General features: G+C 47.5%; 1 protein-coding gene across 2 annotated transcripts in view; it reads right to left on the reverse strand.

Annotated features, from left to right (window-relative positions):
• The window catches only part of WTIP (WT1 interacting protein), a 115,598-nt gene extending 101,225 nt beyond the window's left edge, over window positions 1-14,373 (reverse strand). The window contains exon 1 of one of the 2 annotated variants that reach the window (XM_073307919.2): window positions 9,754-14,373. In XM_073307919.2, coding sequence (XP_073164020.2) covers window positions 9,754-11,173 — 1,420 coding nt within the window. In that variant the 5' untranslated portion in view covers window positions 11,174-14,373. The remainder of the gene's footprint in view (window positions 1-9,753) is intronic. The other variant, XM_073307920.2, reaches the window with a different exon arrangement.
• Between the last annotated feature and the right edge of the window lie 1,156 nt (window positions 14,374-15,529).

Below are 15,529 nucleotides of genomic sequence, written 5' to 3' on the forward strand. Positions count from 1 at the left end.
TCCCACAGTCTCTAGTGCCCACGCCCTTTTTTCTTTCTCTCCCCCTCCATCTTTATAGCCCTTTCCCTCTCTTTCCTTGAGCTATGTGCTCTGCCTCCTCCCCTGTGTCCCTACTCTTTCTATCTACTCACCCTACTTCTCTCTTCTAACTTAGCCCATCAGTCATCCCCTCTCTCCCACCCATCTAGATCCATGTACCCCACCTCACACACCCTCGCCCCATCTGTTTACATATCCACACCCTCAGACACAGGCCGGAATTAAAGTGAGCCCCATCTCCCAACCCAGGAGTCTCACCTAGGTGCAAAGTCAAATCTCCTCTAACCCCCACTGTCTATGAAGGGGAGGGTAATGGGATTGCTATCAGGGGGCTCCCTGAGCCATACTTTGGGTTCCATCTTCTGTTGTCTCTAGGCAGAAAGTGTCTGATAAATGTGAGCATCCTTCTGGCTTCTGGAAGAGAGAAGCAGCATTCACACTCTCATGCGGTGGTGATGGTTGGTCTCTGATAATCAACCACTGCTGCAGCTTCCCCCCATCCAGCATCTACTTGTTTTGGGGCCCTCTCCTGTGAGCAGATCTAACTCTACTATTGAGAGCTTTCCAAGGGGTGGCAGCATGAAATTGACACGATTCTGGTCAGTTTCATGGGTACCCACAGGATTTCCAGTAGCAGCACTGAGACACTTTCAGTCTGCTGTAATTTAGCAAAGCTGAGAGCAACCCAGAGGCACTGGAGCTACAACAGGCTTAAAGCATGGCACAGCTCTACACTTTATTTATGTTCGGAAGGCTATTGTTGTAACCATAATGTCTAGACACTCTTTTAAAGGAATGCTTAGATTATGTAGACATTGATGGCACTCACCCGGTAGCTTCCTAGTCAAAGGAGAGTGAATTTTTCATGCCCTGGATAAAAAAAGATTAATTAAAGAATAATCCCCAGAATTGATTTTGCTTAAAAAGACAACTATAGTGTATCAATTGTTATCTTTCTGTGTTGGTGGGAATAGGAGAGACATAATAGTTTATAATTAAAGTTTCCTAAGAAATTAGAATCTGCAGAGTAATATTTTAGCAGAAGTGTTCTGGGCACTAATAGCAGCCTTTTGCCCAGTTCCTTTAAATTTCATTCAGATTTACAAATTGGGCTGGTAAGTTACAAACAACATTTGGGGCTGGAATACCACTATTAGTCTCAACCTAGCCTCCACTTGTGCATGCAGGCTTTCTTCACATTAATACCTGTGCATGCGGGTGCCTGTGAAAAGGAAGTGTGGCTGCACAAAACTGTTCACAAACAAGTCAAGTCCGAGGCCCCAGATCAGTTCCTTGATGTCATTTAAATGTCTCTACATATAAAAAAAAAGAAAAGAAAAGAAAAGGAGGACTTGTGGCACCTTAGAGACTAACAAATTTATTTGAGCATAAACTTTCGTGAGCTACACGAAAAGCTTATGCTCAAATAAATGTGTTAGTCTCTAAGGTGCCACAAGTCCTCCTTTTCTTTTTGCGGATACAGACTAACACGGCTGCTTCTCTGAAACCTACATATACAAATACTAAATTAATGTTTAAAATTTGTCAGAAGATACAAACTAACAAATACCTTAGTGGTCTTAGTACGTTTTTAGAGCTTCATACATTCCCCGTGGCTCTGTTCAACATTGTATCACAAATTCATAAATTACACTACTCACTGACTGAGAGACCCTATTTAAGCCATCATTTGAGGGAGACTGCAGCCTGCACTTTCAAGAGAATGGACTCACTGCTGGAACACGTACCTGCACATGTACATGTTACATGCCACATATACCATGATTATATACAACTGTCTTAGTTATACGGATTTCTATTACAAGAACAATAAAAACCAACAAGTGTCTTAGGGCTTGTCTGCCTGGCAATATTACATTGATCTAGCTTGTTTGCTGTAATTGCATTGATTAGACATGTGAACTGAAAGGCACCCCCACAACTTCATCATGCTGGCTTAAGATTCTGTCCTTATTAATCACTGTGCCCACACAGCTCTGCATATGTTCAAATTAACCACACAGCATTCTGGGTAGATATCCAATGGTGCAATGTTCCATCACTCAGCCCTGTGCTCTGGGATTTTTCTCAGAATGTCTACCCAGCCTACAAGGATTGTGGGACTTGTGGGTCAAACTAACAAACTCCCGTGATTCCTCTCCTGGCACTCCATAATTCATCCAAATTTTGCCACTGGCACTTTCCAGCGGCTGTCAGGCAGCACAGACGACACACTGCTGAGAGTCGCAATCATGAGAGTCACTGACGCGAACAAGCATTCTATTGCAGCCACACAGCCGAACGGGTGGCTCAGTGGCTTTGGGCGGCTTCAGATGCAATAGAGCTACAAGCAGAGGAGAAACAGGAGGGTGAAATTGGGCAGTTACTTCTGCAGAGCCTTTATCTGGAGCAGCTTCACTGAGTGGAGCCATGTTCCTGGACTTGGTCAACTAGAAGAGACTGGTGGGATGGGAGAGTGATGCAGAACTGGGCTGACCAGCAGTGACAGGAGAACTTCACAGTGCAGAAGGCTACTTTCCGAGAGACCTGTGCAGCACTCACCCAAGAGCTGGAGAGGCAGAACACCAGCGTGAGAGTTCTCCTCAGCATGTTGTTAGCCCCATCTGGCAGCCTCTCACCCCTAAAGTGCTACTGGTCAGCAGCTGATCAAGTTGGTATTGGTAGATCAAGTGTTAGGGCTGCTGTCATGGAGATTTACGATGCCCTGGGGAAGGTGCTGCTGGGCTGGGTCATAAAACTTAGCAATAAATAGAAGGTTATTGGTGGCTTTGCACGGATGGTGTTTGCAAACTGTACAGGGGCTATTGATGGGACACTTGCCTATTCTTTACCGCTAACACCAGGCCAAACACAACAGGAAGGGGTATTTCTCCATGGTGCTGCAAGACCTGACTGACCATTGTGGCAGGTTCACCAGTATTAATGTGAGCTCTGGAAAGGTCCATGATACCAGTTTCTTTAGAGAATCAGGCCCATTTGCTGGACTGAGCTAGGGAATTTTTGCTCCCCTGAACCACTACGGACATTAAATGGAGTTATGATTCTTCCCATTATTTTGGGAGACCCAGCTTATTTATCCCTGCTTCCCTGGCTGATGAAGCCTTTCACTGGACACTTGACAAGAGAAAGGAACAGTTTAACTGAGCAGCTGCTGAACACAGCGGAGCATGAGCTTGAACGACTGCAAGGCGGGATGCTTCTCATTATGTGGCTCGTGGGATAAGGGATTCTCTCTCTTGCACCCATCTGTGAGATCCAAGAGCAGGAGTCTGGGCGGGAGCAGGATGTGGAATGGCTTTCTGATCCTTCTGGACAGCCAGAGAGGGTGCCTCTGACAAATGCCCCAAGTGGCCAGGGAAATGGGGTCAGGGATGCATTATGCTCTTACTTTGAGGCTAGAGAGTAGTTGTGAATAATGAACGTGCTGTAACCAAAGAAATGACTGAAATGTGCTTGTGTATCGATTTGATTAGGAATTGACTCTATGGTGGGGGTGGGGGTGGGAGGATGTTCTATGAAAGATGGGGGGAGCTGTTCATAATGACATTTTTCAGCTGAGTGGAACCAAAAGAAAAAAGTGACTGAGTTTTCCAATAGCACAGATAATAAATAACACTGCTTGAATGGAAAAGAAAGAAGAATAAAGACTGTAGTACAGACTTCAAACCAACAGAACTGTGGCATGCCCAAAATGCAGAAGGCTCACAAAGTCCTGCAGGTAAGGTGCAGTCACCTTTTCTTCTCCATCCAGTTAGATTGCTGGGAGAAGAGCATGAAAAGTGGCTGACTGAAAGGGAGGTCGCAGTCTGATGTGTTCTCCATAGTGTGCAGGCCATTGCCAAGATGGCTGCTGTGCTTGACCTTTGTAACAAAAGATGCTCCCACATAGCGATTTGCCTCCGCATTGTGTCCCTGTCAAGACCCATATCCTCCATTCCAACTGCTCCTGGAAACCATCCCTCCGCAGCCCCATGTCAGGATGCAGTCACTAGTACCTTGAATGTTTCCTCTCGTCTTTTTTTCCTTCCTTCCAAGGTTTGTCAGCTTCTCAGCAGGGCCGTGGAAATCAGAGAAACCAGTAAAGCACAAGGACTTATTGTACCACTCCTAGTCTCCATGCCAACGATCACAAAATGTTGCTTTCCCCACAATTTTGGAATGCCATTCCCCACTCCGTGCGGGGAGGGGATTCACTTCAAGGTGGTTAGACATATTCCAGATTATTTCCCCTTTGTAAGGGACCTCTGTGGGTTTAGGTGGGCAGAGGGAAGGTTAGTAATTGCATATACACCCCTGCAGGCCAACTAAGTTGGAGGATGTTCCCTGAGGCAAATCCTCAGGAGACATAGAAGGGTCTTGTTCCAAAAAGACAAAGGGTAAACCAGGAAGATATGCAGCGTGGCTATTTGCCAGGATGGTGTCCCTCCATCTGCAGCAGGCGTGGAAGGGAAACGGTAGCTATGGTCAGTCCTAGGGGAGCAGCACTGCCTTGCAATGCGTGTGCCAAAATACAAGCTGTGCCTTAAGTTCTCTTTTATGACACTGGCAGATCACCATACAGTGCATTACAAAATAAACAGAACTCTGCAATCATTGTTCCGAATCCAAGAGAGTGTCAAATACCCACGAATGCCTTGTACTGCCTATGTATTTTGAAACATCTGTGAAGCCTGATTTGGGTTCAAGTTCAAGTTGAGGATATTTATAGAACCAGAAGCCAAATTACATCTTCTGTTGCTCTTTTCTCTTTCCAGGTCTGCCATTATGATAAGCATGCCTGCTATGCAACACCTTTGATTGTTTTAACCCCCGTGCTGCTGCTCTCTTGGGTGGGGAAGGAAAGAGGGTGGCAGGGAACAGGGAGAAGGGAAGGAGAGCAAGCAGCCATTTGAGAAGGGTGCATAGAGGCAAATGGGGCTGATGGGTGTGGAAATTGGTATGGCCAGGAACTAAAAGTATATAGCTTTACATCCCCGGTGCAGATGCCACATTGAGCGCAGTGCGGGCGTGAAGGGGTTAAACACCCATTAGGTGGGGAGAGGCTTCTAGCCCCACCTAACAAGGCAGCAGACAGCCAGTACCCAGCAAAAAGTAGTTTAAATCCCCCTATGCTGTTATCTTGTAATACAGCACACAACACTTCCTGAGCAGCTCCCCCCGGCCGTGTTTTCAGGCTGGCTGATAGTAGAGGTCTGCACAGCAGTTTGTCTAGCTGTCCCCGCACAGTCACGCAATTCTTGGCCATCCAGAAAAACCTGCTCCTTGTCAGACCCTATGGTCTATATGGGCTCCAGGGTGCTTGCCATGCTGTCTGCGGTGCCTTCTGGAAAACTGTCCACCACGTAATTCTTGAGCATAGTGTTGGCATCGCTTGCAAAAACATAATTCAGGCCCTCATAGTTTGGGCAGGTAGCGGAGCATTACCAGAGTGGCCATGCTTGGCCCTTTGTCCTCAGGTTCTTCTCCTGGAGCTCCTTTGCTTGGACTTGGCACTGGGACTAGCTCCGGGCATGCCCTTTTCCTCCTTTGCTCTGACACGGTCTTGTACATGCCTGCATTCTGGAGACAGATGGGACTGGACACGCAGCTCTCCAAAGTGGGCAATCAAGTCCAGGAGGTCTGCAGGCATCCATGTGGAGGCTTCAGGGCACAGCTGCTATAGTGAGGACGTGACTCTGGAAGGGTGAACTCACCATTACCTGGTATTAAGGGGCTCACCTGACTGAATGCCAGCATGTAAAGGAGAAGTGACAAGATGACCCTGGAGTAGTGGTGTCCATACAAGTAGACAGACAGAGCAGTCCAGGTGAGAAGCAATGCAGCGTGCAATAGCAGTGGGATGACTGCCAGCAGCAGAGTCATGGAATCATCTGAACTTTAAAGCAAACTCACTGCAAAGTGGAGTTACTCCTGTCCCAAGGAGGATTAGTCTACACTGTCACTTTCAAAGCTAAAACTTTAGTCGTTTAGGGGTGTGAAAAAACACATCTTTGAGCGACAAAAGTTTTAGCGCTAAAAAGTGACAGTATAGACACTCTCATTTGGGGTGGGTTGTTTTTTAAATAATCGGGAGAGCTCTCCCCTGGCGATAAACCGTGTGTACACTATCCACATCACAGCACTCCCGCGGCCGCACTGTAACATGGGCAATATAGACATACCCTTGCTGCAGCAGCTAAAGATGCCAAATAATTTGCTTTAAAAAAGATTGTACACAAGGTACCGTCAGGCATATAAATTAAAGTTACTTCAATGTAACATCCCCATGTAGACAAGCCTTCATTTTGAACAGAGGTTATGAGGACTGGTGTTGAAAGATACTAAAATTAGCAATGTCACAACATGTAAATGTACTTACTAGATACTTAGGCTGATCCAGTTAAGGAGCTTTAAACCATTTGCCCTGTTTGTTAGACTATTAGGGTTAACACTTTCAATTTCTACTGGTAAAATTATAGCATGCCTAAATATTGCAGGTGTTTGAAGGTCTTCCAGACTAATCGGATACTTCCTAATGGAAAGCTCCTTTTACGTACTGATCTGGGTACAGAGGCTACGGTGACTAGATAGCCAGACCTTTAAGTTCATTTATATGGGTATATGCCAGACGCTTAGTACTGAATGCAGTAATTAATTTCTATTGCCTTTGCTTTACTAGCCGTGAGTGTTAGGAGAGGCTTCCAAAGACCACTTAAGCAGTATCCAAGTGACTAGCCAAGCCATTATATCTATCAGAAGAAGACCGTTTCCTACCCCATCACTCTGAGCCTCTTGCAGCTCCTAGTACTGCTCTGATTATATTTCTCTTCACCCTTTCAATCTTTAGTCACACGGGGCGCAACCCTGAAGTGCTCGCTCAGGCAAAACTCACCCTTTGCTTTGACTCAGAAAGAACTCCAGGATCAAGCCCGCATAGTCCTACTAAAAACAGCAGTAATTTAATTAAATAGGTGCTACAGAACACTGATAATCTGAGCTATGCCGTTTTAAACCTTATCTGGTGTGCGATCTGGCTACCAGACAGATTTCTGTGTGCCATTGCACTAGTTAAGGTCTGCTGGGAGGTTTTCAAACTCTCCTAGATACGAATTTCTGAGCAATGGAGGCAGGACATTCTTAACAGAGGGTCCTAAACTCTGAAATGTGCTTCTCCCATCTGTCTGACAGAGCCTCAGTCTGTTGATCTTTGGGGCATATTGTAACGTGTTTTTATAGAATATACATGCACCTAGCAATAGTTGTGACAGGCAAATTCTTGTAAATTAAAAAGTTGTAGAATAGAGCCCCTCTCACACACACACACACACCCCACCACACACCCTGTGCCAGTCTGTCTCCCAATGGACTCTTCCATCCTCTCTGAGTTACTCCCATGCACTTCACTGCACCAGAAGGCAGCTTTTAGAGGGCCAGGGCTATCAGGCTAATATCCTCTGCTCTGAAAGCATCTTAGTGCTCACACTTCCACTGAAATCCATTGAGATTTGCAAGACAAACATTACTTTGCCGAGTGTGATAATTAACTTCACAATTCAGCTTCCGTGGCTACTTAATGAGTCAGAATAATTATTATGATCGTTTATATTGTGGTAGCCCCTTCAGACTTCTAACCAGATGGAAGGTATTGTACAACTATGTAGTGAATGAAAATCTGCTCTCCTACCCATCTTTGTCTCCTACATGTGTCTCTTAACCCAATTCCTATTGCTCTCTCTCTTGTTTCACCAGCATTAAAATTCCTATTTCAATTCACAGGAGTCTGAGAACCACAAAGCAATGTATTTATAAATAGCATAAATATCTGTGCAAGACAGGTCCTTCCTGCTGCTCTGGAATGTTCTCAACTACCACAGCTGCCCTTCTCGGTCCTTTTCTGTGCCAGCCAGCACCTCACTGGGACTCCAACCCCTTGCAGGGCTGTGGCCATGAGTGTCCCTCTCTCGGCTCCTCCCTCTCCTGTGGAACACTCTATCACACAATCCAAAATGCTCATTAAATCCATTAAAATAAAATGGATCCTGCTCCTCCAGAACATTCACATGAACTAAAAAGAACATACCTAATAGGTAAGGTCGGTCTCTCCTCTGCGCCCAGTCTGAGTAAAAGGGCAGGGCACTGAGGGGGGAACCTTCCCCTAAAAGGCCACAGCATCTGTTTCACTGCTCCACAGGGAGCAATGACCAGCGGACGGATGCATCAGTGCATCCACTTGCCTTTCCCTGACCCACCTCCAAGTTGCAGGGCGAAGGCAGCTGGAGCTCTGGGTAAGCGCTCATGGAGCCTGCTATACACAACCAAGCAGCGCACCCTCTGCAGGACTGGATCTCTAATGAGCGCATGCGGTGGTCTATATGAGATCTTCCAAAATCCTCCCTCCCTACCCCACACCGCATTTGCCTGCATTGGGAGATCCCCAGCACCTGCAGAGAATGGGGCAGTATTTGCAAGCTCTCTGCAGTTGTCTTTCAAATGCAAATATCTTGGCTATTTCCTTTCACTTTAAAAAAAATACCAAATGGTCTTAATTTACACTGCAGACTCACTGCAAAATGCATTCATTTGTTTCACAGCACTTTTATTGTTCAGAAAGACAGAAAAAGAGAGAAGAAAGGAGAACATATGCAGGCAAGGTGCAGCCTGGCAGGAAAGGATCTCATCGCCCCAATCATCTCTTCTGGCTTTCTAGGTGTGAATCCAAGCTGTGTCACACTTGTGTGCTGTGAAGAGCCAAGCAAGGCCTTGCAGGCCAGAAACAACCCATGCCAGAGGCTCCTGTGAGCATCTCTCATGTTCAATCGGGGCAAAGATTTTATGGAAGCAAGTACTAAGACTGGCTTCTCCAGGTTGCCCATTATTTATAAAAACCAAAAATACTGGGCAAAAGACTTCAGACGTATCTATTTCAGATTACATTAACTTGTATGCTAGAGTTAGGGAGTCCAGAAAAGTTTGGTTTATAATGGAAAGAGAATTAACCTACCACACCAAACCACACTGGCACAAACAGGTGCTTCAATAATACTTCGTGCATTGTTTCCAGTCACACCAGAGAGGGAAAAAACAAGGAAAATGAACTACAGAAGGGATAAACAGAAGGGGAAAAGGTCCAAAACAAACAAACCACAGATTTTTGACAGAGGAATGGGATAAAAAGCAGCTTTTTTAAAAAAAACAGATCTAGTGTAACAAGTGGAATGGATCAGGAGAAATGCAATCTAGAGCCAGAGGAATACCATTAAGAAAACTTTTTTTTTTAAATTGGTCCTTTAGCTCTGGACTATAGCAGACTTTGACAATATGTTCCTGGGTAAATAACCTGCATAGAGAATGGCCATGAATGTCAGTGACTATTTTCCTACAGGTAAAACTGTTAGTAAAAATAAGGTCTTATAAGGGATCATCTTGAATAGTTTGACTCTTACAGGCTAATGCTTCTAATTCTTTCAAGACTCTAAAAATCGGCTGGTTAAAAATCACGGCATGACTGGATTTCTCCCCCCCCCCCACGCCTTTGTGGAATGTACACAGCAAGTCAACTTTAAAGCAGTTCCGCTCATCGTGGGGAGCGGAAGGTACACTCCAAGCTCCAGTCTGCTGTCGGACTGTGGCCATAGCAATGCAATCCCCTCTCCCCCCTTCCCCCCCGCCCCAGGGCCAGGCACTCCCAGGCACAAGCAAGAGGATGCCACTTACCAAAATATTCCTTCTTCATGTGCATCTCCAACTCCTTCTCCAGCTCCAGCGTCAACGCTTCCAACCTCCTCTCTGCCTGGCTGGGTCCACTCTCCCTGGACGGGGTGACCTGATACGGAAGCTTGAATTTGGGAGCTGCAGCGGACCCTTTGGCTGGGCTGTAGGTGTAGGATGCTAACGCTCCTGAAGCCGAGTCGGGGTTGGCGGCAGCAGGATGCTGCTGCTCGTGCCTGGGATAAGCATCTCCATGCTCCTGCGTGGGATTTTCTTCCTGTAAACTTGGTCCCAGCATGGAAGAGCGGGGCGAAGGCAGCTGGAGCTCCGGGTAAGCGCTCATGGAGCCTCTGGAGCTTCTGGAGCTATGGCTGGAGATGCTAGACCTGGGGCTGATCACGGACGGGTTGCAGTTCCCCACCGCCCCTGTCCGACCGTCCTGGCTGCAAAGGCTGGACCTGGGGCTGACCACGGGCAGCCCAGGCCCGCCAGCCCCGTCCAGCTCGGGATTCCCGGACGGGCCGTAGCGGGAGTCCGAGTAGCTGGAGCGGGGGCTGGTGGTGCAGGAGTACTGGCTGGCGGTGCTGGACCGGGGGCTGATGTGCCGCTGGTCGTAGCCCATGCTGATGCCGCTGGTGCGGTTGCTGCTGGGCTTGCTCCCGCAGTCGTAGCTGTTCAGACTGGCCCGGGGGCTGGAGTGTTTGCTGGTATCACTGGCCGTGCTGGCGTAGCTCGACCGGGGGCTCAGCGCGCTGCCTTCGTACTGCACCAGGCTGCCCCGGGGGCTGGTGTATTTCTCCTGCCCGGGCACCGCCAGGCTGGCCCGGGGGCTGGAGAACTTCTCGTAGCCCGGGGCGCCGCTGCTGCTCAGGCTGGACCGCGGGCTGGAGAAGCGGCTGAGCTGCTCCTGGCAGGAGGAGGCCAGGCTGGCCCTGGGGCTGGCCGCGGTGTACTTGCCCTCTGGCCCGGCGTGGGCTCTGCCGCCCGGCTTGGGCACGTAGACGCCCTCGCAGGCGCTGTGCCGGGCGCTCTCGGAGGAATAGCGCCGGCTCTTGTCCGCGAAGCCGCCGTAGCAGGGCAGCGCCACCTCGGAGCGGGTGCAGAGCCCGTCCTCGCAGCAGCCCGGCTCCGGGCCGCCCCCGCGGCTGCCGGCGCTCAGCGAGCGGAACTGGGGGGCGGCCGCAGCCTGGAACCCTTTGCCGGAGGCGGCGGGGGCGTCCCCCGGGGGGGCCACGGTGCCATTCATGTTCTTGCCTCTCGGGTCCGCCGTCATGTGGGCTGCGATGGCCCGTTGGGCGTCTTCCAGCAGCTCCCTCCTGCTGCTGCAGCCCCGGCCGCTGTACAGCCCCTCCTGGCCCGCCTCGTAGAGGGACAGATCTTCCATGAACTTGCTGGCCCGGGCAAAGTCCTCCTCGTACCTCTCCATGCTCCGCCGGCCCCGCGCTGGGGGGGCGGGGGGGAACGGGACGGACACACCACGAAAGCCGCCGGCTGGGAAGTTTGCAGCAGGGAAAGGCACTTTTCTGCCCCGGCTGCTCCCCTGCCCCAGAGCTCTGCAGCCAGGTGACACAGCCGCTCCGTGCACCAGGTCACCTGGAAGGCATCCCTGCTCCAAAGCCCGTCGCCCGGCCCGCTCGCCGAGCGGAACGAGGAGAGGCAAGAAGAAAAAGCCCCCGTGTGTCAATTTCCAGCCTTAAATAAGTTGCTCGGGCCAGTCAATGGCGCGCTGCGCGGAGGAATTTGCACTCAGGAGCTGCCTGCCTTCTTCCCCTTTCCCAGCAGAGCTGCACCTAGACCAAGCGCCGGGGACAAACTCCGAGCCTGGGGGCAAGTGCAGCTCCCGGCTCCCAGGGTCTTTGTGGCGCTGGAAGAGATGCACAGAGGCCAGGCGAGGGAGGGACTCCTTTGTGTGGGGCAGGAATGCGAGGAAGGAGACTGGGCGCTGCGTCCCTCTGGAATGTAGTTAATGCTGGAGCCAAACAATGATTTTAACCAAGTCAGCCAGAGAGAAAGAGAGGCTGAGGCTGGAGGAGCTGCCTGGAAGCAGCGAGGTTGCAGTGTAGTTAGCATTCCCTTCATGTGACATTGTTCCTGTTCCTCTTCTCCACTTTCACAGCCCAGGGGAGGGGGAGCACTGAAGCTCAAGACTAGAGGTGGGAGCCCTGTGCTTCACACCTTGAGGGGAGTTCAAACTTTTCTCCTTAAGCTGGGGTTTGCAGGATATAAGTGTAATCTTCTCCCCAGATCTAAATAAAATCGAGCTCACCAAACAGAGCCAGGAAATTCAAAGCTAAGGCTGACATGCTTGTCCTGAATTCACACACTGCATTTGCTCCATCTCTCCCCACACAACCAAGTGGGTGAATTTAGGGAGTGCCAGCCTTCTCTCTGGATTTACTGGGTTTTGTCTGGTTGTGGCACACGCTGAGCAATTATTATTAAAGTTCTTAGGGATATTGTTCTGTTTTCTTTAAAAAAAGTTCTGTGCAAGATTATATTAAATGCATGTTACTGATCTACATACTGAAACAGAGAAGAAAAAGTAATGATTCTTTTTGAATAAATATGTTTTTTTTATTTTTAATTTGATAAAGTCTCTTCTGAGATGGATGCATCAGCAAAGCAGAAAATTGTAAGCAAGTAATTAAATATGAACTGCTCATTAAAAACAAAAAACACACCACAAAACCCCAGTAGCTTTGAGGGAGCCATTCTTGTCTACTGGGGAATTCCGTTAGAGACTTTATATATAAACCCCTCTTTTCACTCCTTCAGTACTTCCTCAGAGCTCTTCTTTCTGCCTGGAACTTTCTATCGTTGGTTTCAGCTGTAATATGGGTATTTCTGGGGCAGTTTAAGACAAACTCATTCAATCATTTTTGAATTAGCTAAACTGTATCTTTCCCATTTTTTAAAAAACACAATTTATGAGCAAAAAAGTGTATATATTTTTGTTCAAATTAATGGATCTGAATTGTTTGCAACCGCTGCTTCCGAGGCTGCTTTCGATTGTGCAAATCTGTATTTAATAGGGTGTTCAGAGGGATTGCTTGTTTGTTGATGTGGATGTCATAGTCTAAACAAAAGAAGCAGTCCTGTAGTTTTTATTCATAGCAGGAGGCCCACTGAATTAAAGTATTTTAGGCTTTGTCTACAACTGAGTGTTTTGGGTAAGTCTCCCCTGGTTGCCCCAGCACCAGTGCAGTTGCTCAGGCGTTAGCCATGGGGGGACAGCCGTGTAGTGGCATTTTTGCCACTATGTGTTTGAGCATAGAACTGGTAGAACTCTCAATAAGGCCTAAAATCAAATAACATGAATTTAATGGGGCTCCTCAGGTGCTAAGAATTATAGGATCAGTCCCAAGATTACATGTCAATTCTGCAATTGGATCATTGCAGACTGACAACCTGCAGCTGTGTGGAGCTGTACAGGGGTGTGCCCAGGGGAATCCAATTGCAGGATCAGGGCCTTAGAATGAAAACAAATAACTTATTCTCAGGTATGTATTGAGACTAAATTTTTTTTAAGGATATATATGATGTATATACAGTATTATGGCCCAAAACAATTTCTGAATCAACACGAGTTAAAAAAAAATCTATTTATTTTGGTTCTATGCCTATGCAGAAGGAGTTTCTACCCTATTTTATGTGCGGATCCAGTAAGAAGCATAGTAGTACTTGCCATTTAAATTTGTGTGACTTAAAAAATGGTGGATAATAAAGTCTAAAAGCAAGCTAGAAATTGTTACTGGTCTGAAACCTTGGATACAAAGGTGGAGCCTAAAGTACATTTTTGCAACTAAGTTATAAGCCCCTGCAAATAGCTTGCGTTTATCAGGGAAGTGCTGACGTAGCCCTAACAATAGCTATGTGGATGTTGCCACTATTGTGCTAGATGTTTAGTTGCCTGCAATCAGTGGAAAATGTTGCAAGTCTGAGCTGTGGGCACTGAACAGTGCCAGGAACATTTTATCCTGTTATCATACCTAATTAAACATTAAAAGCAACTGTGTACTTGAAAAAGTCCCTAGCCAGGGAGGGTGATTGGCAATTTTTGTGTGTGTGTAAGGGAAATAGAAACAAAATGTGTGTGTGTGTGTGTGTGTGTGTGTGTGTGTGTGTGTGTGTGTGTGTGAGAGAGAGAGAGAGAGAGAGAGAGAGAGAGAGAGAGAGAGAGAAAGATTGGCAATTTGTGAGTGTGTAGGGGAAACAGAAAAACTCAGGGGGGCAGAAGGATAGGTTCCCTATTTGATGTCACTGCCAACGTAATGTTTAGTTCCAATGACAAATATGTGCAAATACTGTAAGTCCTGTCAATAAAACACACTTTTCCAATACATTTTTATGTACCTAATTTCTTTATCATGCTTTTTGTTGGGCTCCTCAGTATGCTGTTGCCATGTGCATGTACTATTGATTGCTTTCCCCCTTCATTAAGGTGTATTATATTTTAGTCTGCAGTTGTTTGTGCCTTGTAAATGCAACCTGCAATATTTTGTGCACCTGCCATCTGTGATGGCTTACTATCTTTGTTCCAAACATCAAATATACAGTTGCCAACCTTCCAGGATTGTCCTGGAACCTGCAGGAATTAAAGATTAATATTTCATTAAAAACTGTATCGTGTGATGCAGGGGTGACGGAAGCTCCCTAAAAGTGGGGGTGCCACTGGCACCAGAACTGTGGCCCCACCCCCATGCTGCCCCCTTTCTCCCTGAGCCCCCACTCTCCCACCACCTCTTCCCCTTAAGACTTCATCCCCCGCTCCCTCCTCTCAGCCCACTCACCCCATGGCTCGCCTTATGGCTGGTAAAAGTGATGGGGTCATGGCCCCCCGATGTGATGAAACTTCCAGGAATATGTCCAAACAAAATTAGCAACACTATCAGCACCATTGGACAGCAGTAGTATAATCTTCCCTGCAATTGTCCTGCAACTCTGACCTGGAGGGAAGCTCACAAAGCAGCATAATGTGGACAGGTTTCAGAGTAGCAGCCGTGTTAGTCTGTATTCGCAAAAAGAAAAGGAGGACTTGTGGCGCCTCAGAGACTTAGAGCTACAGCTCACTTCATCAGATGCATCGGATGCTGTAGTTCACGAAAGGTTATGCTCAAATAAATTGGTTAGTCTCTAAGGTGCCACAAGTACTCCTTTTCATAATGTGGACAGATATCCACCAGGAACTGGTCTGAGAATACTTATCTCATGCAGACCACAGAACAGCCTTCAAAAGATAACAGATTCAAATCATTGGTAACTTGGGCCCTGCACCCATATCAAGCCCAAAGGAAGTCCAGCTGTAGGACTAGGCACTTGGGTTGTATGACCCAGTGCCCTACAGGAGGAAAGTTCTATATCCCATTACCAATAAGTCCCATTTATAGTTATCTTGGCCTTTTTCTGAGATCTTGTTTTCTGTCGATATTTACTTATTTGCAAATATGACACCGTTCTCTCCTTGAGTAACCATGGGAGTTGCTCAGATGACATGGTGGGAAGGGCCATAAGAGAACTTGAATAGATAATTTGACTTACTGAGTGACAATTTTTCAATTACTTTCCCCCAGGAAATAATCAACATCAGTACTAATATGACATGGTGGACAGGTTAGTGTGAAAGTTATCTCTAGCGACTCGGGGTCATATCATGACCCTTGCTGTGTGCTCATGCAAGGGAGTAAAGGAGTGTAAGGAGCCCCCTTACTCCCCTGTATTTTCCTACCTCTGTTGTAGGCAACAACATAGACAAGGAAAGTAGCCAGATGGCCACTTCTCCATC

This window comes from Lepidochelys kempii, chromosome 12 (genome assembly GCF_965140285.1).
Source record: "Lepidochelys kempii isolate rLepKem1 chromosome 12, rLepKem1.hap1, whole genome shotgun sequence".
NCBI classification, from domain to species: domain Eukaryota; kingdom Metazoa; phylum Chordata; order Testudines; family Cheloniidae; genus Lepidochelys; species Lepidochelys kempii.